This window comes from Lobosporangium transversale (genome assembly GCF_002105155.1).
Source record: "Lobosporangium transversale strain NRRL 3116 chromosome Unknown BCR41scaffold_15, whole genome shotgun sequence".
Taxonomy (NCBI): Eukaryota; Fungi; Mortierellomycota; class Mortierellomycetes; order Mortierellales; family Mortierellaceae; genus Lobosporangium; species Lobosporangium transversale.
This window is the reverse complement of record NW_019028993.1, coordinates 468,527-492,936: the sequence shown is the minus strand read 5'-3', so window position 1 is coordinate 492,936 and position 24,410 is coordinate 468,527. Positions and strand designations below refer to the sequence as shown.

Genomic DNA, 24,410 nt, shown 5'->3' with positions numbered 1-24,410 from the left:
TGGAAGGTATGGCTACTCATTCCTATGTGTTCTCTTTACTGCCTGATTGTACTAGTACTCTTTGAGGTGCAGTTGAGCGAAGCCAGTTTAAGCGTTTTGATCATTCGTTTTCTAGCACTTCTAGAAGAACAAAAAAAAAAAAAAAAAAACAATAATAGGAAATTTCAGAATATCAAAATACACAAAGAGAGTGAGTAGTCGTAATGGGAGATGATAGGAAGAAGGAAGTCCAGAGAAGGAGAACAAAAGTCCTTTGGTACTATAATAATATACGCCACCAAGTATTGTACGTTTGTACGTGTTTTTAAAGCTTCTGTGTAACAAATAGAGTACCCACCACAATTGACTAAGTTTTTGCTGTATGCTCAAAACGAAGTGGATTGAGACAAAGAACTACTCTCTGCGCTTTTCTTTATCGTTATCGTTAATTTATTTCTCAAACACCCATTCAAGCAAGTATGACACCAACTGTTTAATCTAAGATCAGGAAGTTATTACTCCCCTTAAGGAGGGTCCTTCCAGCAGATAAGGTTGGTTAAAGACTCGTGCTTCTGTGGCGATCATCCGCCTAAATGCCATCGAAGATATCGTGAGAAAGCCAGCGGGACGTCCAAGGAAGGTTGGAGACGAAATGGCTCTACATCTTAAACTAGGGCTCAAGCGTGGTCTTTTTAAATCTTCTGTTGATGCTCAAAAGGAAGCCAACAAGTAACTACCAAGCCCTGCATCAAACACCGCCATCAGGAGATGCCCTAAGAGAGTTAGTATGAAGACAAGAAGGGTTGTCAAGAAGTCTTACCTAAAGAAGCAACACAAGAGAAAGTATCTCCAGTTCACTCTATACATCAAGAATGGATTCAAAAGACTGGAAGATTATCGTTTGGTCAGATGAGCCCAAAATCAACCGTATTTGCTCAGATAGGATGAATTGGGTCTGGGATGACCAAGAAAGAGCCATTAATGAGCGGAATGTTCGAGGAGCAGTGAAGTTTGGTGGCGTAGGGTCATGGTATGGGACTGCATGTCATGGAACGGACCTGGCCGGATCTGCAGGATTGAGGGAACCATGACTGCAGAAAAGTACATCGGCATCCCGAGGAAGGATCTGATGCAGTCTGTTCGGGACTCGAGTCATGTAGAGGACGGATTCGTCTTTCAACATGATAGCGATCGGAAGCACGCTGCGAAGACAATGCAGGCGTACTTGCGGTCAGTGGACTAACAGAAGAGCCTAAAAGGTTTCTAATGTGGCCAGCACAATCATCTGATATAAATCTCGTCGAGTACATGAGGACATAGCTCAAGAGGAGACTTGGAACTATCCAGAACCAACCAAAAGCTGCAATGAGCTATGGAGTCGCATTGAGAAGGAGTGATACTCAATTCCGCCAGAGTTCTACCGGACACTGACTGAGAGCATGCTAAGAAGGCTCCAGGCGGTTTACGAAGCCAAAGATAAGCACTATTACCTAGAGATGTAGAACTTTTTAGAGGGTACCGACATAATTGGCAAAGTGACTAGATTACCATTTATTGATCATATTGACACTAGGAATGACGATATTGGACCCAGAGTTGGATATGCTGTTTATTATCCATATTGTTATGTTCATTCAGTTCTTTGCCTCAATCCACTTCGTTTTGAGCATACAGCAAAAACATTTAGTCTATTGTGGCCGGCACTGTATGTTTGGCGTGATGGTTCTGTTTTTATGATGTCACGTTAATTGTTTGTGAAGTCTCATTGATCCCTGCCAATATCCGAGGCACTGCAGAAAATTGGAATAAAACTGATCATAATGAAGGCACTGTGGTCTTTACTGTCCTAATACAAAACAATTGTTACTCGGCCGAGTGTTCTAGCAACAATAAAAAAAGGAGTATAAAAGGCACTCTACAACAACCCTCATCTTCCTTTCATCAACTCCCAACAACAACAAACTACTCAACACTCACAAATAAAAAAAAGCCTCTTCTATTAAACAAAACTTCTCAAAATGTCCAACAATATCACTGACCGCGTCTCGCATGGCCTCTACTCAGGCATTGGGGATATCAAGAAAGCTACTGGTGAAGCCATTGGAAATCCTGACCTTGCTTCTTCTGGAGCTTCCCAGAAGGCTCAAGCTGATGCCGCTCAAGCTGATGGATATTCCAAGACTCACGCCGAGGGCGCTGGCCACAAGGTTCAAGGTCGTGTCCAACAGACTGTCGGCTCCATAACGGGCGACCATGATCCCCAGACGCGTGGCCATGCCAACGAGCTCCAGGGTGATCTCGAGCGCAAAGTCTAAGGAAAATGTCGAAAACTGTCCTTGCTTCAGACAATGTGTAGGACTAATAATTTTAAATTAATTATATATTAAAAAAAACCCTTGATTTTTGGCTTGAGAAAACATATACTTCGCTACCTCTGCTCACGTGTAAGTGGTTGCGGGGCTATCCTTACTTGCTCTTCCGCCAAGCATTATTCACTATTGTTTTATTTCTAAAGCTCCAAAGCTCACCAAAAATGACTTCTCAGAGTAAGAGTGTAAGAGATAAAAACATTTAAAAGAGGGCCAGACTCCTCGCCTGTCTGCAGATAAACAGACAGCCTATGACGCACCACGTGGAGACGGTGTAATTGCGCGTCCTCACCTGGATTGTCTCAAAGTCTAAAGCGGCCTTTCCGATCATTGAGTTCAACACCATCCATTAGGAAACATATCATCAAGGCCTATTTCCTGTAAAAGTTTAATGCGGCTCTAGTAAAGCCTGGGTGCCACCATGTGGCCATCTCATTTGTGAAGCGTTGTGTCGCGGCCTAATTTCCTGAACTGAAAAAACAATGACGAACTTCTGTTAGAGAGAGGTCTTGGTAGTAGAGAAGATTGCCCTCACTTGCAGAAATAAAACAAGGGTGCTGACCAGGTGAAGTATTATTGGGGCCTTCCGTTTATACCAACATCTTCATACCCGATTTGATCCTTTCTGGTCTTGCGGTGTCACTGTTGATAGTAGGTTTTTTTATTTCCTACGCTAAAATGCCGTGATGATGCTGGGAATGACGACAGATTTGCCTTAGTTACTCGGATAGGTTCATGTGCTCACTTTTACATGGACTGACCGTAAGCCAAGCGCACTCAGTTCATGCAATCGCTTGCAAATATCAAATGAGAAGGAGCTCGGTCTTAAACTTTGAATAGCGTGAACCTGCCCAAAGCGACTGCACGGGTACCCCGTCAAGGAGGAAAGAGTTGACACACTAGTTATTAAGCTCGTTGGAGGCTGGGACAATCTGAGCTGCGGTCCGAAGCCGAAGTAGGAGTCACCGCAGAAGCGTTAGGAATAGACATAAAAGAGTAAGGGTAGATACAGAGGGAAAAAGGGGAGGGGTCAGGGCAAAGGGCCCAGTGTGCATTGACAAAGCAGCACTACTGCTCCGGATGCTGTTCAATTTATGATCATTAGTGGAGATCTGTCACCAGCGCTGGCAGCGGGATTGACAGCAGATGTAATTCACTCAAAAGACGGAAAGGGATAAAAGACAAAGAAATCAAAGACGATTGTTGCTCACAGGAAAAGCGGAAGGGCTCTCACAGACACATGTTGCGAATGAAGATAAAAGTAGTGAAGACTTCTGGCGAAGTAAAAAAAAACATTCAACATTAGAGGTTGGATTATTTTGGCCACATCCTTCCTTTTATCTTTACGTTGCTTCTCTTCGTCATCTTTATCCAGCTATAACAAGCACTCAGGACATAGTAATACCAGAGCTAGAACATCGGATGCCGACCACAAGTGAGCTTGCCTTTGGAAGCATTCATGCTCAAAAAAGCTTGAAGCCTGCAGCCTAAATAGATTGTATTTACTCGAAGACATGGCAAGCTTTATTTTTTTTTATTTTTTTTTTTATTTTTTTTTTATTTTTATTTTTTTTCGATTATTGTTGTATCGTGGTTGTACATTTCTTTGATATAGATTTTAGTGGCAGAATTGTCTATAAGGGAAAATATCCTCGAATCTAGGAACCGTACCCGTCATTGATACTGGTTTACCGCTCATGGTTAATTGAAACGTCGCTTCGAATCGGAATTTTTATGAAAAATAAAAAAAAGAAATATAACTACGTTGGCATATTTTTCTATCTTTCGCTTGGAGCACGAACGCTGACTGCGCCAGCTCTAACAATCTCGATATTATCTGTTCAATTCAACAGTCTTCTTTGTCACTGACCTACCTCTGCGTGCAATCGTTGTCTAGAGTCGCATAGTTATTGGGATTTCAGTCCGAGCTATTATAGTGAAGAGAGTGATGTGTTCTCCTCTACCTTTTCCTGACTTGGTTTGTTGGGGAGCTAGATGAGGCTTCAATTGGAAAAAAAAAAAAAAAGATTAAAAAGCCTCCTCGCCACCAAATCTGAATTGCATTGGTCCGCCGTTGAGTTGCGCAACGGACACGCTAAAGTTAATCATGAAGAAAGTAATTAAAATTCATGTGCACAGATCGTATTATCTGCACTTAACCTTTGGGCTGTGCATCTGGTTCTCCATGTTCATGCTCACATTGTCGAGTCGACCATAAAAAAGAGCGATAGAGCCCTCCACTTTAAGATCTCTTTACTTGTGTTCAAAAGTAAATTGTCTAGAAGTCGAATACATGTTTGTTGGTGTCTTTTACGACAAAACGCCGCACTAAAAGTTTTAGGATTTATAAGAGTCTTTCATGCTTTGCCACCGTGCATTCCTTCACTGGATTGTAACATTCTTGCCTTATTTTTTCTCTTCTCTCTTTCCTTCTCTCTTTTCTCTTCTGCACCTCCCTCCAATACACCGCAGAGCACTCAGGTCCTATTTCCTCTTTCTTTTCGCAGCTCCAATACACAATTGCACATCCCTCCATTTCTCACTATCCACAAGGAATTAGGAATGAAGATCTCACTTTCAGCAGCGCTTGTGTTGGCGCTCTCTTCTGCAACGGTGTCTGCCTCGGTCATCACGTAAATACCATCGTCGTATCATTTTTTTTTATTTTATTTTTTTTTTTTTTATCATGCCTCCTTTTTTTTACAAGATTCAAATAACTATTGCAAACGTTGCAGTTTCAACGAGATATTGAAATTTTTCTGCGGAGTATTGAATGAGTTTCCTCTCTTTTCGGTCTACTCATTCCATTGGATTGTGTTTCCATTAAAGTTCATTGTCATTGTCGACAGATGTGATGGCACTGAAGGAAGGGGGAAAGTTGGTTCGACTTTCGGCTCTGGACATAATAGATTTATTTATTGGTCTAGACCTTAATGTTTGTTTACATGGAGAAAAAATCTCTCACTCTCCCTAACCAGTAGCTGCAATTTTTTTTTTATTTCTATCCAACAGACTACCTATCAAGTCATACAGAAATCAGGAGCATCTCAACGCTGAATCCTTAACCAAGCGATACCTTGAGAGACTCGAAAGGCGAGCTGCCCCTTCATTCACAACAGCACCATTGACTAGCATTCGTCAAGACATTGTGTACAGTACGTATCTTCTCACTCTCTCCTTCACTTGATGCTTTCCTCTCTTGTATCATATTAGTTGATTTAATCTTATTATATCAAATCCATCTCATACAGCTGTCCCACTCCAACTCGGTACACCACCACAAGACTTTAATGTCCTCATTGACACAGGCAGCCCTTACACATGGGTATCTTCTGTCGAATGTATTAGTGCGGCCTGCTTGAAGTCCAAGCGATATAGCTGTTCTGCATCTTCGTAAGTCTCTCTCTTTTTTTTTTTTTTTTTTTTTTTTTTTTTTGGTTGTTGTAGATTTTATACACTCTGTAACTCTTTGAATGCAGCAGAAAATTAATCATCGCCACCATTATACTTTTGAATTTTCTTTCTCGTCAAAAGGACCTGCCTTGCCTCAAACACAAGGTTCAAGGCGGAATATGTCGATGGAGACAATGTCTCAGGGCTGTATGTTGCAGTAAGTACCTCATTTACATGCACTTGGTTTAAAACCTGAAGTGATCGTTGATCTTTTTTTTTTTTTTTTTTTTTTTTTTTTTGTTTCAAAAAGGAAAACTATGGTATCGGTTCATTAAAGTTTCGAGCCATTGCTGCCATTGCGACTATTCATGAAGCTCGCATGCCCCCAACGGTCGATGGTATCATGGGGCTATGGTACTATGGAGCAGGAAGCAATATCCCAATCTTGAACGTGCTAAAGAACGATACTGTACTGACAGAAAATGTTATTGGGATCTGGTTGCAAAAGGCGCCTTCTGGATCTGTCACAGCACCTGGAGGAGAGATCACATTTGGAGGTGTCGATTCCAAGCGATTCACAGGATCGATCTCTTATGTTGACTGCATTCCCGGTCGACCATGGACTGTAAGTTGTTAAAAAAAAAAAAAAAAAAAGATTGGCCTTGTATTTTATTATATTTACAAATTTAACACACTTTTTTTTATAATAATGATAATGATATATCTATAGATCCCATTGTCAGGATTGTCTGTAAAAGGACAGAGTATCCCCGTACCAGGTGTAATGGCTGCTATTGACACAGGCTCGACAGCGATGCTTATACCCAAGTCTGCGTCTGATGCCATCCATGCAAACATTCCTGGTGCAGAACAGCTGGTAAGTTTCCAAACGACATAAATGTCATTATTATGATTTAAATAGCCCTTTGGTTTTATCTTTCTAATATAGACCATTCATCTATGAACATATGCTCTATTATCCAAATGCTAGATTAATCAAGGTAATATCTGGGTAATCCCTTGTTCTGGCAACACACCCGTCACCTTAACGTTCGGAAGCTTCACTGCCGATATTCCTTACTCCAGTCTAGCGATGCAAAGTACTCGCCAAATGACCTCTCAAGGAGAGTATTGTTTGAGTGCTGCCATGTTCCCAACGGGCACCACTGCGGTGATTGAGGAATGGATCATCGGAGATGTTTTCCTAAACAACGTGTATTCAGTCTATGATTTCCAGAATAATGCAGCCAGTGGAGGTAGAATTGGATTTGCACAATTGGTCTCTGGAGGGACTGGAGGAGGAGGAGGATCTGATGGTTCTGGCAGAGGTGGAGATGGTAATGGTGCTGGTGGAGATACTGGTTCAGGAAAAGATGGAAAAGACGGAAAAGATGGAAAAGGTAGCTCCGCAGGAAACAGAGTTCCCATTTTGTCCGTCCAAGCATCCGCTCTCATCTTGATCAGCGCAATATTTGCCATGCTTTAATTTTTTTAATTTAAGGGTATCACTTCATCAATGAGATGTCTACGTTAAAGACTTATTAAAATAAAAGATGTATAAAAAGACCAAGTGTAGTTCGCCAATACACCAATTATGAAAAGATGTCCTTACATGCTAAATACAGGCTACACGATTGATGCCTTGCAACAAAGTAATATTTATCGACTGCTATTTGAATATCTGATGACAGACTTTTTTTTTTTTTTTTTTTTACCAAGGATAGGAAATGGTGGCGGCAGACAAGTGGTTTAACATGTTAACATGGGGAAGAGCGAAAAAATACGTCGGATGATGATGACACAATTTTGGGCTTTGAAATGAACTTTATTATGAACTGTGGATTAAAACACATTACACAACAGCAACTGATACATGCCCAACTATGGAGTTAATTGATTTTTTTTCCATGCTCTCATGTCCATGCCCATACCCATGCGCTTCTTCTTACTGTCTTCACGCATTAGCTATTGCTCTCTTTCTTACTTTGCGACAACAGAAAATACATCAGACATAGCGTCTTTTTTTTTTTTTTTTTTTTTTTTTTTTTAATAACGGATCATCCTTTCGTAACGGTGGATCATCTTTCTGCCATCTTCCTCTTCCTTTTGTTTTCCTCTTCTGCATATTTGTCCTAATTCATTATTTCTACAAATCCTACAACCTCCCCCTTCTCCTTTCTTTCTCTCCTTAGTCCACATTGTTGTTACATCTTTGTTCTATCTCGCCTAATGAAGATCTTACTTTCTACAGCGTTGATACTGGCAATCTCCTCTGCTGTATCTGCCTCAGTTATCACGTAAATATAGCCCTATATCTTTTTATTTATTGGACTTGAGGCTCAATCAGCACAGAAAATTCAATTGGAAGAAGGAAGAGGGATTATTCAACAATGCCCTGCCTGCCATTGCCCTTTGACTTCCTTCTCCTTTGCTCGGTTCACAAGGCGGTTGAAATAAATACATAAACAAACATGCACAGCATACATTACAAACGTTTGTGATTATCTACATCGTTTTTATTGTGCAAAAGAAAAGGACTTCAGTTCCTCCATTCACAAAAAAAAAAAAAAAAAAAAGACATTGGAATTAGCGATGATGAAAGAGAATTTTTTTTTTAGCACAAGCTCTCCTATTTTTGGAAAGCGGTTATCCCGAGACCATTAAATTAATACATCCTGTACTGCGTTGACATTAACAAAAGATAAATTAAAAGAGAGACAACGTCAACGTCCTTAAACAGATTAGCAGCAATTGCAACGAGGAGATCATTGCCATATCAAAGAGAAGGCGAGAGAGGATGCAAGGCACGGAAACCAAAAAAAAGAGATACTTCGCCTAATTTCTAATGTTTGCACTATTTTTTTTTTTTTTACTTAGTTTACCTGTGCGATCTCAGAGGAATCCAGAGAATCTCAATGCAGAATCATTGACAAAACGATATCTCCAGAAGCGTGCTGCTTCCTCCACAAAGGTACCTTTGACTAACATTCAAAATGATGTCATCTATAGTAAGTAAGACAGCTACATGTCTCTTTGGTATTATTTTTTTCTCTTTTCAAGTTTTCTCTATCTGCATGTCTAATTTTTAATTTTCTTAATCGACAGCGGTTCCACTTGGGCTTGGTACTCCAGCACAAGAGTTTAATCTGATTATTGACACGGGAAGTCCTATCACCTGGGTCTCCGCCAAGTCATGTGTGATAGGCGGATGTCTCAGAACAAACAAGTTTGATTGTGCATCGTCCTCGTACGTTATTATCCATGAAACAAGCGAAAAAAAAAAAAAAAAAAAAAAAAGGCTTTGTGTCTGAATGACAAAGAGATTAACTATTTTTATTGACTTGATGATTATGATGCGTAATACGAATAGAACATGCAGGGCTTCAACAACACCATTTAATGTCTCGTATGTCAGCGGGCAAGGTGTACGAGGCAACTATGTTGCTGTAAGTCTTTTTTTTTTTTTTTTTTTTTTTGAAGCCCTTTATAGAAATCAACAAAGGCAGACGACCTAAAACGATGTTCTATAACTCATCATTTATCATCATCAACACCATCAATCTTAGGATATTTACAAGATCGGCTCATTGCAATTCCAAGGGATCGCAGGCGTGGTAACGACTAACCAGGCACGTTTGCCTGGAAGCGTAGATGGAATCATGGGTCTGTGGTACTATGCCAGCGGCAGTGACATCCCAATTTTGAATGTGCTCAAGAACACGACAGCATTGACAGAGAACATGATCGGCGTCTGGTTGCAGAAATCGTCCGGATCGAGCAGGGCTACATCTCCTGGAGGAGAGATCACATTCGGAGGCGTTAATCCTGCTCGTTACACGGGTGAAATCACTTATGTCGACTGTGTTGCCATGAGACCATGGAGTGTAAGAGACATTCATATTCTCTCTCTCTCTCTCTCTCTCTCTTAAAAAAAAAAAAAAAACTTGTTCAGTCTGGAGTAACCATTTCATTTTCATTAATATGGATGTGCATAGATCCCCGTAAACGGAATGACTGTGAACGGCAAGGATATCCCAACGAATGGAGCCATTGCAGCTATTGACACTGGAACGACCGCTATGCTTATGCCAAAGACGACAGCGGATGCCATTAACAGCGCTATTCCTGGCGCTATCAGCCTTGTAAGTCTACTTTATCTTCTACTTTTTGCCCAAAGTATGTGTGTTATATATTACATCTTTCACTCTGACATTAGCTTTTTTTTTTTTTTTTTTTTTTTTTTTAACTGGTATAGCCACAGGAAGGAGGCTTATGGGTTTTGCCTTGCTCGGGTGATGCTCCAATCACCATTACGTTTGGAAATTTCAAGGCAGAGATCCCATACACAAGCTTGGCGATGCAATCAACCCGTCAAAGGACCAGCCAGGGTTACTACTGTACAAGTGCGGCCATGTTCCCCACCGGTGAAACGGCCACAATTGATGAGTGGTTGATTGGAGACGCCTTCTTGACCAATGTTTATTCAGTCTTTGACTTTAATACAAATGCTGCCACTGGAGGTCGAATTGGCTTTGCAAAATTGTCGGGTTCTTCCTCGAATGGCGATGGAAACAACGGCGGTGGTGGCGGCAGTGGTGGCAACAATGCTGGAAACGCAGCTGCAGGTAGATCCATCAAGGGCGTCCAAACCTCTTCTATTATCTTGATCTTGGCTAGTATATTCTTTTCTATGTTGTAGTCTTACAAGAGGATAGACAAAAGGAGGAAAAAATAGTTTTGGTTGTAGCTTTATTTACTATCTCATTTAAATCAACAATGAATTCTCCAAAAACATTTCCCTTTATTACTATAACAGGGATTTGGAATCATCGCCAAATAACCATCTTTCCGTTTGCCATGCCACTGGCTAATAAAACACGATTTGGATGCCAGGCATTGACTGCAGGAACGGTTGTCAGAACATGAGCATCCTTGAGATTCGCCATGAGGTCGCCTGTGCCTCTTGAATAGATATCTACAGACTTGTTCATATTTCCGATCGAAAACCAATTGAACTGGTGGGCCCAGACTGCGCGCAACATAGTGACCCAACGGCCACTCTGGTTGTTGTGATGGATTCGGACGGGTTCTGGAATCTTTTTCAAATCCGGCAATGCAGGGTCAAAATTGTTAAAAATGCGCACTTTGTCATCATATGATGTGCTTGCAATGCTAGCGCCTGTTATTTCAATGTTAAACAACAAGGAAATAATTAATCGATCATTTAGCCTTGCTTTCCAGTTAATTTCTATTGTTATAAAGAAAAAATCAATACGTAAAACCTTACCATCTGGGCTCCACATGGCGCTTGTGACACTCAGTCTATGCGGAAACCCGTCCAACTCTGGGATGACATCGTCTTCCTTATTATATTGCCCAAATGTTCTGACATCCCAGATCTTCATCGTCCTGTCTAGGGAAGAGGTGACGATCAAGTGTCCGTACTTTGGATTCACGTTTACACATCCAACTTTTTTCTCATGCAGGATCTTGCGATAAACCATCTCGTCCTTCGGAGTACGAATGTCCTTGAGTGTAACAGCTCCATCATTGTCTGCGAGCCAGAGTTGCTGACCTGTCGAGTCGATCGAAATGGATCCAAGGTGATCTGACACATCAGGCGAGACCACATATGACTCCATGAACTTTTGCTTTACCAAATCCAGGTAACGCACTGAGCCATCATAAGATGTTGTGAAGAGCTTTGTAGGGTCTGTAGGGGAATATTGCATGCTGGAGAGTGTTCGAGTGTGGGCTTTGTATGAATAAATATTAGGCTCTTCGTCTAACTCTGGCTCATAATCATCTGCTAGAGATTCATCGAGGTCCCAGAACCCAAGGTTGCCGTCAATATCACCCCCACACACCAAGACCTTGTCCTTGTTTTCATGGATGGCCATACAGTAGATACGGCCTTGGCAGACCTTGACAGTTGGCCAAGGTCCTCGAATCTTGAGGGCTTGCACCTGTTTTCGCAATGATAGCCCCTTCCCGGATTTGGAGGATGATGTCTTTGTTGGGTGACTAACTTTACCAGCATCGGACGATGCGGTTTTTGAAGCAGAAGTGGAGGGAGAGGGAACAGTTGAAGCTGTAGCGACTGCAGAAGCGGCAGCACGTCTAGCGGGTCTAAAATACTTTCTGATCCCTTCCTTTTTCTCATTCCCATCTTCCTCCTTTTTGATCAATTTGTCTTCGCCTTCCTCTTTCTTGGTCAATTTGTCCTCTTCTTCTTTCTTGACTACTTTGTCTTCTTCCTGTTCTCTTTTGACTGCTGTAATATTATCGTCATTATCATTAATATTAAGCTCGCCATCGCTTTCATCCTCAATGTCCTTGACCCTAGCCTTTTCGGGGACATAGGTTGCTATTTCCGCCATCAGTTTTGCAAATTTGGAGTCATCGCCATATCCACTCGTGACATCCTCCAGTGAGAGAATTCCAGCACGACGAGCTTTTTGGTACTGATTTATTGTAGTGACAGTTTCTTTGTATTCCTCCAGCTTGCGCTCAGCAACAGGACTATTTGGCTACATAAACCAAAAATATTATTATTATTATTATTATTATTATTTTATTTTTTATTTTATTGGACAAAAAAAAGAAACAAATAAAAAACAATGCCACCAGTTTGATATAGGATGATCAAAAAGCAAGAGAAATAGTTTTTTTATGGGAAAATTAACGTTACCTCGATTTTTGCTAGGCGATTGGAAGTTCGTCTAGGTAAAGGAACTTCAGTGCTCTTGATTCGTTTTTCGCGCTTGACGCCTGGAGTGGGGGCAGAACGCTTATTCCGATCTAGACGATGTGATGATAACTGAACAGCAGATACGGCTTCTGGTAACTCGAGCAAGCGCATCGCTTCCCTGTTCTTCCTGATATTCTCCAAGCGCATGCGCTCGCTTGTTGTAATCGTATCAAAATCATATTAATGCATAAAGGAATAGATCAGGAAAAAGTGAAGCAGGATAAGAGAAAGAAAGAAAGAGGGGGAAACAAATGTGTATAGGAATCCAATGGAAATATGTCAGGCTATTGGAAAAGCATGTCTTTTGGCATGCAACGCCACCAAAATGTACAAAAGGTTAAATAATTCAAGTGAAATTACTATTCTGTAAGGCCATCAGCATGAGTATCGTCCTCCTCCTTCTCTAATTCCTCTTGGTCTGATTCTGAAACGTATTCTTCTTCCTTGTCATCATCGCTGTGAGCTTGTCTTTTTTTCTGATGTCTGGTTTTCATTTTTTTTTTTTTTTTTTTTTCTGAAGAGAATCTGAGTAAGAATGAATAAATAAAATCTTGTCTCAAAAAGTGGTGGCAAAAATTTTTTTTTCCCTCTCAATTTTTGTATACGGAGGGATGTGGGCACGAGGATAGAGAATTGGACCTAAAATGACTCGTGCCGATGCCATGCATCATTCACACCAAATTTCTAAACAAACAATATTTTCTCTTTCCTACTTCGCTTCGCTCCTTATTTTATTCCCCTGCAGTAACAGACTCATTTCCATCATTCCCATCAATACCCTCACAACTACTCCCTATTATAACTGTCAATAGTTTATTTCTCAATCACTCTTCTGCACAATCTCACGATTATTACCACTACTATTATCATTCTTTTCTATTTCCATTGATTGAATCCACTTCTCTCACTTTTTTTTTTTTTTTTTTTTTTTTTATTTCTTCTTTCCTGGTTCTGTAAACGCGTTTCATTCATCATTCATTCTTAATGGCACCCTTGACACCTTCAAGGCGCTCTAGTCAACCGCCTCCCGAAAGGAATGGCTCCTCCAAAGATTATACTCATATTACCCCTGTAAGGGCCTTTCTATTTTTTTTTTTTTTACCACGCGTCATATAGCGGGGTTATATATTTTTCTATGCCACAGAAAAAGTCCTTTTGAGAAATGAAGAGGAAAAAAAAAAAAACCATTGACGATTATTATTATAATTTTTCTTGGTCTCTTACTACAGTCAAGAAGTAGGTCCGCACTTGGCACAACCAGCATTCCACCTAGAGTCGATAATCTGCTCTTACCTGGTGTCATCGGCACAACTGTCGAAGGTCCTAAAACACCAAATCGTATGCGACGACTTTCCAATCAACTTCCTAACTCCAGTGTTAACTTCCATGGCATTAGCAACAATGACAGCATCAATAGCAACACTAACAAACGCAACAACAATAGCAAAGGAAGCAATGGCAGGACTACATCACACGTTTCACAATCTGCATCTCATGAGGATATGCTCTACACAACAACAACAGAAGCAGCAGCAACAGACTTACCTACTGCTAAAGCTTATCAGCAGAGCCATTCAATTCATAATAGCAACGGCATGTCGTCTCAGTACATTGATGTAGAAATCAGTAACAAAGGAACGTCCTTTGCACCTTTTGTCGACAATAACAAAGACCACGTTTTCTTTGGTACTCCGCAGGGAAATAAATACCGAAAGGCATTTAGGCCACATGATACCCCTATTGCGCCTTCTAAGCGACAAAGTAACAATCTCTACAGCAGAGAGTCAGCTGGTCATGACCTCCCCTCACCCCATAATTATCTTATTGAGGATGACTATGACGTTGATGACAATGATTACACAGAAGGCATTCGTTCCAATAATGCGGTTAGAGAGGATAATACTCTGAGACTAGAGTTATCGCCTCATCATAGGCCCCCTGAGAGCTTTCCAGAGGGTGTTGACATTAGCGAAGATCATGACGCCTTTGCTAGAGAAATGAACGGTCATCGTGAGAATCAATATCAGGAACTTCACTACGATAGAGACCAATACGATGACCAACACCATTCTCACTTTGTGGATGGGTATAACAGCAAAGGGCTCGACGCCGATGGCGGTTACGACAGCCCTGATAATAACAATGTCTATAGCAATGAGGATTATGACGATGGAGACCAAACACTTGACATCGGTGGATATGAAGATGAAATCTATTCCTACAATCGTCTTCGCCCGAATATTTATGCTGATCCAGCTATTGACGATGAAGACAATTCGAAATATGATACTGGGGTGGACGCCGAGATGGCTGAATTGAAACGAGAGCAAGAACAACTGGGTTTTATCAAGCGCATTGCCAACTTGTTGCGGAAGCAGCGGGACGAGTATGGCTGGAGTACTCCTAAAGGCAAAGATAAAAAACAACCAATAGATGATGGCTCTGATAGCGATATGGATAAGAACCTTACTAGCGCTCGTGTCCGCAAAGGATTCTATCGTAAGCAGCCTCGCACCCGTCCTACGCCTGTAGCGAGCAGAGCAATGACACCACCATTACCCGTCCGCCGTACAATCACACCAGCAGAGCTCCGCCAAGCTAGAACACCTTCTCCACTACCGTACTCGGTGACACGCCGTGTTTTGACCCCTCCAGCCACTGCTCGCCCATCCCTGACGCCACCCTCTGTTTCACTTATGAATGAGTATGTCAAGAAGCCGAATCCTTTCGAAGTCCCTATTATGAGACAACTCGACTCTGGTATTGCCTTGACTGCATCTCAGGACTCTGATGAGTATGATCAAGCAAGAGAGAGCCATGAATGGAGGCGAATGAAGCCTGCTACTTTATCTGGTGAACGTGTTCCCACACGACCTAAGACGGAGACGCACTTTCAGGATGAACAGGAAGTTGCGTACATGAGTGCGGAGAGTGACGCTGATATCTCAAAAGCATACGGTATTTCTTCGTCTACAACTCACCATCGCTATGTCAATTCAGGCCGTAATCTCCGTCAACCTTCCCAGACTCGTATGGGGCATAAACGAATCTATCCATGGCATGTGTTATGGCGTATGCTTCAGGATGGATTTCGTCAGCTTAGAGATCTATTATATGCGGCCATTGAAACTGCTCTATTTCTTTTTGGACTCTTGCTATCTTGGCTCTACCTGATCTTTGGCTGGCCATGGCGCCAGAGACAAGCTTTTTGGAGGACAGGTGAGGAATGGGCCCGTGCGGGCGTTGCAAGTGGCTTGCTGAGTCCAGGAACACTTTTTGGGGTCGCTCTTATGTGTATTGCTGTCTGGGGAAGTCATCAGTTGGGCTATGGTATCTCTTCAAGCCAGGGCCTCGGTGATTGCAACAACAGCAATGTCACTCAAAGCTCTGGCCAGACGCCATACATGAGAGAGAGGGTTTCGGATACATGGAGCAAGCTAAGCTGGAGAAATTCTAGCCTGAAGGACCGTTCATGGTTAAGTTGGATCCCTCAATTCCCTTCTATCAGCCAATGGATCCCATCTCGACCTACTGGTAAAAAGTCAGGATCGGCATCTAGCAGAATCCAAATTCCATCAGAGCAAATTCAGTCATTTGAAGAGCTCGAGTCGGCTGTCAAATGGATTCAAAAGACGTTGGTCGAGCTTGGCCAAGCTGACGATCAGCTTAGTAAGGAATTGCAGAGTAAATTTGACAGCATGTCGCTGCTCATTCAAAAGAAGCTCTCAGATCTTGAACAAGCAGATGAGGTGCTCAGTAAGGAGCTACGGACTAAATTTGACGGCATTTCGGTCTGGGTCTCTGGCGTGGAACACAAGTTGAATCGAGTCTCGGATCGGGTGGATTCGCTTGCACAGTACGTAAAAGATGGACGATGGATTGAGCAGACAGTTTTGGAGCAGATTCGAGATGAAATTCCAAAGCATTTAGTAGTTTCTAGGGATCTCAAAACTGGAGAGCTATCGATTCCGAGCGAGTTTTGGAATACAGCACGAGAACTCTTCGTCACCCCAGAGCAAGTCCAGAAGACTATTGAAGACAGGATTTCAAAACTAGACATGGACCCAGAAGATGAGCATGAGCAAGCTCCATCGTCATCGTCATCGTCATCCGGGAGATGGAGTTGGGGATCTTTCAGGAAGAGCTCAAAAGCAAAGAAAGGCAAGATTATGAGCTGGGATGATTTCCTGCAAGAAAATGAGCGTGCGTTGTCAGATTTCGTAGAAGGCCACATGTTTAAGGTCTCACGAGGCGAATTTTTGAGGCTCGTAAGAACAGAGGCTAATATGATCTGGCAAGGCGTGGAGAAAAATGTAATGGAGCTATTGGAGAAGCAAGGAAAACTCCATGGCAAAGAGGCACCTCGTCGACGGATAGGCTTCTATGGATCATCTTCTACCGTAAGTGGAAACCAGGATGGTCGTGGTAACACTGGTTTGACGGAGTTAGAGAAAGAGTTGGTTTCCGGGTTGATCGATGAGGCCCTAGAAAAATATTCTGCAGATGCAATTGCTAAGCCAGACTATGCACTCTTCTCAGCTGGAGGACGTATCATCCCCCGTCTCACATCTCAGGATTATCATCATACAGTTGCTCCGACCTTTTGGGGTAATCTGGGCCTCAAATACTTTGTCAAGCTACCACGGCGAGAGAAGCCAGCTCAAAAGGCGATTGAACCAGACATTCATGCAGGGGAATGTTGGGCAATGGAAGGTCAGCAAGGTCAGTTGGGGATTCGTTTAGCAAGAAGAATTGTAGTGACAGAGATTACGATTGAGCATGCAGACCCGAGTGTGGTTTTGGACATGGACAGCGCACCCAAGGAGATCGAGGTTTGGGGACTTCGAGGAAGCGAGGATGCAGCGCCCACCGCAACCTCTCACCATGCTTCTGTGGTGAACAATAACGATAAAAACAATGATGGTGAGCTGGAGATCAAGAACAAAAGGAACAATGGTAATGAGGGTATTAAGGAGCAAGAGCAAGATTCACAAGAGAAAAAAGAAGAAAATAATGAGAAAGAGGATTTGCCGTGGCCTGGTGCTATCCTATTGACCAACGTGGAATACAACGCTCAAGGGGAGGGGAAGCATACCAAACCCAAGACAAGGCAGACATTCTCGATTCCTTTGTCAATGCAGAAATGGCCCTTTGTCGGAGTTGTTCTCCGGATCAAATCGAACTGGGGACATCCCAAGTACACATGCATGTACCGTGTCCGGGTTCATGGCTATGAGCCTAACGCATAAGGTCAAAAAGAAAAGAAAAAAAAATAGTGCTGTAATGTCTGCTGTATTATTATATTACCACCATTCTCTTTCGTTCAATGTAGTCTCTTTTCTTTTTTCACTCGTCCTGTACAACTTGTGTATACTATCAACAACTTTAGTCTAGCCAGTTCAATTTATTATAGCGATAAAAATACTCTATTTTCAGCTTGCAACATTTTTTTTTTTTTTTTTTTTTTTTTTTTAAAAAAAAAAAAAAATGGATACAGTCTTTATGCTTTATAAGTTTATTGTTTTTATTAGTCGTACCAGTCGAGGAAGAGTAGGACAAAACTAGCAAGGATGAGGAAAAAGAGGATCCATTTTCGAGTGGTATTGCTCCGTTTACCAGCTTTAATTAACTGTTCGTTTCCAGCATCAATGTGACTGATTGCTGTTAGTGCTTCCTCGTGTAGCCGATTGGTTTGTAGTGTTTGTACCTCAAGATGCTCCTGGATTGTTGAGTGTAGCGATGAAAGCTCTAACATAGAGGCTTCCAGGTGCCTACCATTAAAAACAAAATGAAATAAAATAAATAAAAAATTGAAAAAGAATACGATAAAAGTGATTTTTTTTTTTGCTTGTATAATTTATACCTGACTTGGTTCAATTCTGTCTCCAGTTTTTGAACAATATTTTCATTCTCCATTTGGAGCATTTGTCTTTGCTCAGCAGTCAGACTATTTTCGAAATCTTGTTCATCATTGTCTACAAATCCACCAAATCCATTATTATTATTTCTATGGTTATGACTACCTTGATGATAATACTGTGCAGTTGAAACGCCTGTTGATGGTTGTGGTGAAGAGGTTCTACTGATATTTGTTGAACGATCATTAAGGTCGCTGTCTGTTGCCCCTGCTCCATTACTTGTTATCGTTGCTGTTGCTGTCGTTCGAGCATTAGTATTTCTCCTGTGTGAGAGCCCTGCATTGAATGATATTCCTGAGGTAGACTCAGGATCTTGTTGACGTTTGAGACCATAGCTATTCGAGACTGTCGGTTTTGGTAACGCTTTGTATAAAGAGCTAACATCATAAGGTTAAGTATAGGCAAAAAAAAAAAAAAAAAAAAAAAAAGTTTAATACAGAATACGTATTCTTTTTTTTTTTTTTTTTTTTTTTTTTTTTTCATTAATGTATCTACCTTTCTCTTTTCTCCATCTCGCGAGCTATTCTGGCCTCGTATTGATCTTTATGCAGTGTGGCCAGGCTTGCAAGGCGTTCATTCAGATAAAGAGTGACACCTTGTCGATGTTGAGCCAAGTGATCGACAGATCCTGCACCGCTAGCTGCCATACTCAACAACTGATTCAATCCTGCCACAGCGGCATTGCTGCTATTTGTAGTAGTGTTGGCTCTTTTCCTACGATCTATGTAATATAGAATATGATGTTGAAGATGGGAGGCGAAGAATAAAAAAAGGTACATTAGAAGTATTCTTTCATTGTTCTTTTGTTATTGTTGTTGCTGGCTGTGGTCGTAGTGGCTCATTTATTACCTTGTTCAAGTGACTCTAGTTCCTCAATAGCACCTTTGATCTGTCGCATCATGACTTTGACTTGTGTATCAATACTGTCTCGGTCCTTATCAGAAAGTGATGTCAATGACGAAACAGTGTCCAAGAGATCATTCAACACTTTGGAGGATGTGAACGATTTTGATAAGGTGTTATGGCTATTGTTGACATTGGGTATAGAGTCTGACCGTCGTGGTAAACGCATATTGGCGCCTAATGAGTTTCCTGATCCACCACGCGAAAGATTGAGATATGCAGGACGGGTAATGAGGATAAATGTTCGGAGATCCGCTATAGTCCTCGACTGAAAGTTGTAAAAAATAAAAAATGAGAACTTTCAGCTTAAAAAAAAAAAGTTCTTGGTCTTTCTCGATTCACTTACAATTTGGTGGGCTTCTCGTATCCATGGATCTGTTGGTGCCTTTGGGGTTGGTGGTTTCGATACAGCCCCAGAACGTACGCCAGAGGAGAAGCCTCCTGATGCTTGACTCAGGTCCTGGACTGTTGCATGAAAGATGTTGGTAAGGTCCGGCATGATGGGAGTGTTGTTTTTCTCTTTGTTGTCCTGTGCTTCTTCCTCTGTATCACTGCGCGGCTGAACAAAAAAAGAAAAAAAAAAAAAAAAAAAAAGTCCTTATAATGTCCGTTCCCTGGTTTGATGGAAGAAAAATGCAATAAATGTAACGAATGGAATTTTGACCGGACTCTTGAAGACTGGAGACGTGGCTTTTTTTGTGAGCAATTAAGTATGGTGTGATGAATAAGATACATGCTTTTACTTTTATTCGTTCTTTTCTTCAAAGTCGATAATCCTTTGATATGAGGATGTGATGAAAGTAAAGGGGGGTATATATAACTATCTTTCTTTTTACATGTTCAAGAGAGCTTGTAGCTCTTCTTCGGTCACAGCACCTTGTTCAAATAATTCTTCCAACTCTTCATCATCAGGAATCACAGGGTTTGCAAACCCTAAGTTGTGCTTCACGTGTGTAATATCGTTCTTCAAGGCTCCATCCCAGACTTGGCTTGCGTTCTGGACGAAGCCGGCTTTCAAGCTGCCATTGCTACGTGACGAGGTAGTGGAGGTAGTAGATGTGACTGAAGCCAAGGATGCAGTCGAGTGGAATCGATTTGAAGCAGGAGATAACAGATACATGGACGTTGCAACATCCTTGTTGTTTCCTGCGGAGATCGAAGATCTATGGCCCATACCGTTTACTACAACTGAAGGAAATCCAGCACCTTGCTCTGCATCTTCACCATCTTGAGCTTGAGTTGTAGATTTCACACCATTGCCATTATGGGAATCAACGCCCATCTTGTTACGTGGGACAAATCCTCGGATTCGATCAAAGCCCAAGAATTGAGTTAGCTGATGAGTTTCGATCGCATACTCAAAGTCTTCAAAGATACCTCTGTACTCTCCTCCGGAGAAAATCTGAGGCAGTTGTTTCTCGCCTCCATTCTTGCGGCGCATATACCATTTCGCATCCTCATCCACAGAGACATCCACGAATTCGAACTCAATATCGAGCTGCTCAAGAGTGTCACTGATGGATTGTTGTGCTCGCTTGACCTTCAAGTTACCACTGACGCTAGAGCCATAAATCTGCACCTGCTTCACTTTGTATCTCTTTGTGTTCTTGAGCCTAAATGCAATAATATATAATAAATATTAATAATCTTTGCCGCTAAAAATAAAAAAAACTCTTATTGCATTCACACAAACAAAATGATTGATTACTTACATGGCGCTGATAGAAGCATTTTCCAAATCATCTGTCAATTCATCAACACGCTTCTGAAGCTCTGCAGTCTCAGCTTCCTTGGCGGCCAAAAGTTTGCGAATCTCCTCCATCTCTGCACGGACTTGGTTCAACTGCTCTTGAGTTTGTTCATTGACTCGATTCAGCTCTGCCTCCACTTCTTCTTTGGCTGCCTTCGCAGACTTCAGTTCACTCTTGAGCTTCCCAATCAACTCGTCACTGGCGTCCGCCTGATGAGACAGCTTGTCCTTCCAGTCTTGGATCTGCGATGCGTGTTTCGTATTCAAGTCTGTGATTCGCTTCTCTTGCTCCTCTTCCAAGGCCTTAATCTGTTGTGAAAATGAGTCTTTTAGCTCCTGGATTTCTGCATCCTTAGATACCTGCCTCTTCTCTTCCAGGTCTTTTAACTCCTCTGCATGCACTTTTGTCAGTTCCTGAACCTTGGAGTCATATTTAGCTGTCCAGGCTGCTTCCATGTCCGCACGAAGGACCTCAAGTGCATCCGCATGCTTCAAAAGGACCTCGGCATGCTCTTTGAGAGATTTTTCGATTTGTTCTTCAAGCTCCTTGATCTTAGCATCCTTTTCGCGTTCAGTCAACTCGCCTGATGCTTTCAATGACTATCAATAATAATAATAATAATAATAATAATAATAATAATAATAATAATAATAATAGTAATAATAATAATAATAATGAAAGAAGGCGTTAATATTCTCCTGAGGAAAAACAAAAAACAAAAGGCAGAGAAACAATGCTGCATTATCATGCATGCATGCGTGATGATACAAAAATATGATTGTGCATATTGTTTACCTTCAAGGAATCAGCAATGGAATCTCGTTCCTCAATCATAGCCGATAAAAGCGCATCATGCTTCTCCTTGAGTTCTGCAATCTCCTTTTCACGTTGTGTCGCCATGTCCTCTAGTTGTTTTTGATGTTCTGTCTTGGCAATGCTAAACTGCTTGCGCAGCTCTTCCATCTCGTTCAGAACCTGCTGAACATCGGATGAGATAGGCTTACGTTGGGGTTCAGGCATCATCGTTAGTTCTGCGAGCTCTTTCCTCATTCGCTCCTCCTGTTCTTGAAGCAGTCTCAGAGTATTATCATGCTGTTTGTGATTGTTTAGCAATTATAGATATAAAGATGTCAAAAATAGAATAGATATCACTATTAGCTCACTGTTCGAACTCTCAAGCCCTCTTTTCATTATTTTTTCCCCCCTCTTTCGTGCGTGTCATTACAAGTGAAAAAAAAAAAAAAAAAAAAAAAAAAAAAAAAAAATGCTGTAAGAAATATGAAACTGTTTTTACCTTCTCTTGCAGTCCGTTCAATTGTGTGCTCAGCATTTTGACTTTGGCTGCATCCGTAATCGGACGAGTAGTTGTAGTACTGTTGGATGCAGATGCAGTACGACTAGTTGATGTGGTAGTGGTCGAGGTGGCTGGTGATTTGCGAGCTGTTGTAGCGCTAGTGCTAGTGTTAGTACTAATTCTACTACTTGTAGAAGGTTGTCGAAGAGTAGAATTTGGGGATGGATTTGTAGAACTAGGTGTCCTACGACTGGCTAAAGTACTTGGAATTGAAGCTGTGCCTGTCGATGTCTTATTTGCTGCTGCTGCGGTCGACAAAGATGAGGATGTTCCTGAAGAGGCAGGCGTGCGTCGTGCTGTGCCAACAGAAGAGGCGGATGCTGATACGACCGATGTTTGACTGGTTGATCGTGATAATGATGGAGTGGCCGATGGACTTGAACGCAAAGATGATACGGTCGCAACACCAGAGCTAGAGGCAACACGCCTTCCTAACGTAGCTGGAGTACGTGATGGACTACTATTACTAGTCGTAGCCGAAGTGGGCAAAGCTGGGGTTGAAGGAGATCTACGAATAGCAGGAGGAGCAAGTGTTTTTCTTGTGGATGAGGGTGTTGTAGGTCGAGAGGATGAGATCGATCCTACGGTGGGAACAGAAGAAGTGGAAGTGCTGCTTCTTAATAAACTAGTAGGAATCGGAGGTCGGGACCTGGTAGTCGATGACGAACTAATGGAAGAGGTCGGAGTCTTTGATAAAGACGAGTTGGCGGATTTGACCTTTGTGGATGATATGGTAGTAGCTGTGGATGCTCCGGCAGCCCTTCCTGCAGATACCGACAAAGGCTTCTTTGCGCTACTTGAAGCTGCTGCAGGCTTGATTAATTTAGATGGTTTAAGAACTCCCTGTTGCTTTTGAGATGGTGTGGCTATTGCTGTTGCGTTTTTATGACTATCACGGTCAAGTACAGGATTGATGTTCTCTTTATGACTATCGTCCTTGTCTGAGTTCTCGTTTGATGTTTCCTTTTGTCCGGCAGATTCTGTTGCTGCCGCTGTCACTATCTCTGTTTTTGTTTCTGATTCTGCCTCTGCCTCGATATCAACGGGAGGCAAGAGAATGATTGGCGGTGTAGAAGGGACCGTAGTCAATGTGTTTATTGATTCTGTAATAGATGCACTCTGTTCTATTACTTCTGCCGATACTTTCGTGGGATTAGTTGTCGTTATTACTGTCGTGGGTGTTGTTGGATGTAAGGTGTCAGGAGAGGATGGTGCTGATGAGACAACTGTGTTGGTATTGGAGGAAATGGACAGAGCAGGAACAAAAGGTAGAAATTCTGTTGTATCGCTAGATAAATTCTTGAGGCTGGTACTGATGGTGAAATGGCTGTCATCGTCGCTGTCATCGCTGTTGGGGTTATAGGTGTGGATGTTACTGCTAGCATTAGCAGGGACTTCTTTGCTAAAGTCGGCATTCTGAACTGGACTGAGCACATTGGTTGCAGTGATGCTGACTGTGGGGTTGTTATGTTCAGGGTCCATGATTTTGTCTCAGTTGTAATCAGGCTGTGGAGAGCTAGTTTGTGTGAGTGTAAACTTATTTTGCTACAGGTCAGAGAAATTGGGAATACGACGGAGGTAGAATAAGCTGAAAGGAAATGTGTGGAAATATATGTGGATAGATGTGGATTGGTGTGGACGTTGATAATAAGTTGATGAACAGAAAGTGAAAGGGTAAGAAGAAGAGAAAGAGAAAGCAAAAGAAGCAAAGAAAAAGAAAAAAAGTAGACGTTGCCAGTGATGGCAAATGTGTGATGAAGTACAAAAAAAGGGGGAAGGGCGAAGTCAGCAGAACAAAGTATTCGAAAAGACGTTCGAGAATACATTACATTTTGTCATTTAATGAAAAACTTTTATTGTGAATGTTGTGTTCATCATGTATAATGTATGCAAATGTATATATTTTGATTCAAATGCTATGCTTAGACAAAGGCGGGGGTAAAATGCATATGTAATCCGATCTTTTCAATGACATCGATGACAGGGGGTGAA

General features: G+C 41.8%; 7 protein-coding genes across 7 annotated transcripts; 3 read left to right on the top strand and 4 right to left on the bottom strand.

Annotated features, from left to right (window-relative positions):
- Positions 1–4,733: 4,733 nt before the first annotated feature.
- Positions 4,734–7,308, top strand: BCR41DRAFT_352226 (aspartic peptidase domain-containing protein). Its single transcript, XM_022023923.1, has 7 exons — positions 4,734–4,981; positions 5,361–5,503; positions 5,600–5,741; positions 5,883–5,958; positions 6,052–6,366; positions 6,472–6,618; positions 6,733–7,308. The coding sequence occupies exons 1-7, from the start codon at positions 4,911–4,913 to the stop codon at positions 7,225–7,227; spliced, it is 1,389 nt and encodes a 462-aa protein (XP_021882140.1). The 5' UTR covers positions 4,734–4,910; the 3' UTR covers positions 7,228–7,308.
- Positions 7,309–7,779: 471 nt separating this feature from the next.
- On the top strand, positions 7,780–10,637 carry BCR41DRAFT_352225 (aspartic peptidase domain-containing protein). The gene is made up of 7 exons (XM_022023922.1): positions 7,780–8,038; positions 8,619–8,749; positions 8,847–8,988; positions 9,112–9,187; positions 9,308–9,625; positions 9,737–9,883; positions 9,997–10,637. The coding sequence occupies exons 1-7, from the start codon at positions 7,971–7,973 to the stop codon at positions 10,438–10,440; spliced, it is 1,326 nt and encodes a 441-aa protein (XP_021882139.1). The 5' UTR covers positions 7,780–7,970; the 3' UTR covers positions 10,441–10,637.
- On the bottom strand, positions 10,504–13,002 carry BCR41DRAFT_45690 (WD40-repeat-containing domain protein). Its single transcript, XM_022030856.1, has 4 exons — positions 12,853–13,002; positions 12,433–12,646; positions 11,029–12,271; positions 10,504–10,920 (listed from the first exon to the last, which is right to left on the bottom strand). The coding sequence occupies exons 1-4, from the start codon at positions 12,984–12,986 to the stop codon at positions 10,568–10,570; spliced, it is 1,944 nt and encodes a 647-aa protein (XP_021882138.1). The 5' UTR covers positions 12,987–13,002; the 3' UTR covers positions 10,504–10,567.
- A 3,806-nt stretch (positions 13,003–16,808) lies between these two features.
- BCR41DRAFT_304655 (UNC-like C-terminal-domain-containing protein) lies at positions 16,809–17,741 on the top strand (the record flags this gene model as incomplete). Its single annotated transcript, XM_022020766.1, has 2 exons — positions 16,809–17,384; positions 17,583–17,741. 2 exons carry the CDS (start codon positions 16,809–16,811, stop codon positions 17,739–17,741), a joined length of 735 nt encoding a protein of 244 aa, XP_021882137.1.
- Positions 17,742–17,996: 255 nt separating this feature from the next.
- On the bottom strand, positions 17,997–19,894 carry BCR41DRAFT_385997 (hypothetical protein). Its single transcript, XM_022027743.1, has 5 exons — positions 19,660–19,894; positions 19,260–19,581; positions 18,906–19,131; positions 18,356–18,787; positions 17,997–18,263 (listed from the first exon to the last, which is right to left on the bottom strand). Exons 1-5 carry the CDS (start codon positions 19,810–19,812, stop codon positions 18,020–18,022), a joined length of 1,377 nt encoding a protein of 458 aa, XP_021882136.1. The 5' UTR covers positions 19,813–19,894; the 3' UTR covers positions 17,997–18,019.
- Positions 19,895–19,907: 13 nt separating this feature from the next.
- Positions 19,908–22,244, bottom strand: BCR41DRAFT_45614 (hypothetical protein). The gene is made up of 3 exons (XM_022030854.1): positions 21,860–22,244; positions 21,026–21,663; positions 19,908–20,926 (listed from the first exon to the last, which is right to left on the bottom strand). Exons 1-3 carry the CDS (start codon positions 22,112–22,114, stop codon positions 20,146–20,148), a joined length of 1,674 nt encoding a protein of 557 aa, XP_021882135.1. The 5' UTR covers positions 22,115–22,244; the 3' UTR covers positions 19,908–20,145.
- BCR41DRAFT_45617 (hypothetical protein) lies at positions 22,026–24,279 on the bottom strand. The gene is made up of 2 exons (XM_022030855.1): positions 22,359–24,279; positions 22,026–22,175 (listed from the first exon to the last, which is right to left on the bottom strand). Exons 1-2 carry the CDS (start codon positions 23,898–23,900, stop codon positions 22,152–22,154), a joined length of 1,566 nt encoding a protein of 521 aa, XP_021882134.1. The 5' UTR covers positions 23,901–24,279; the 3' UTR covers positions 22,026–22,151.
- Positions 24,280–24,410: the final 131 nt, after the last annotated feature.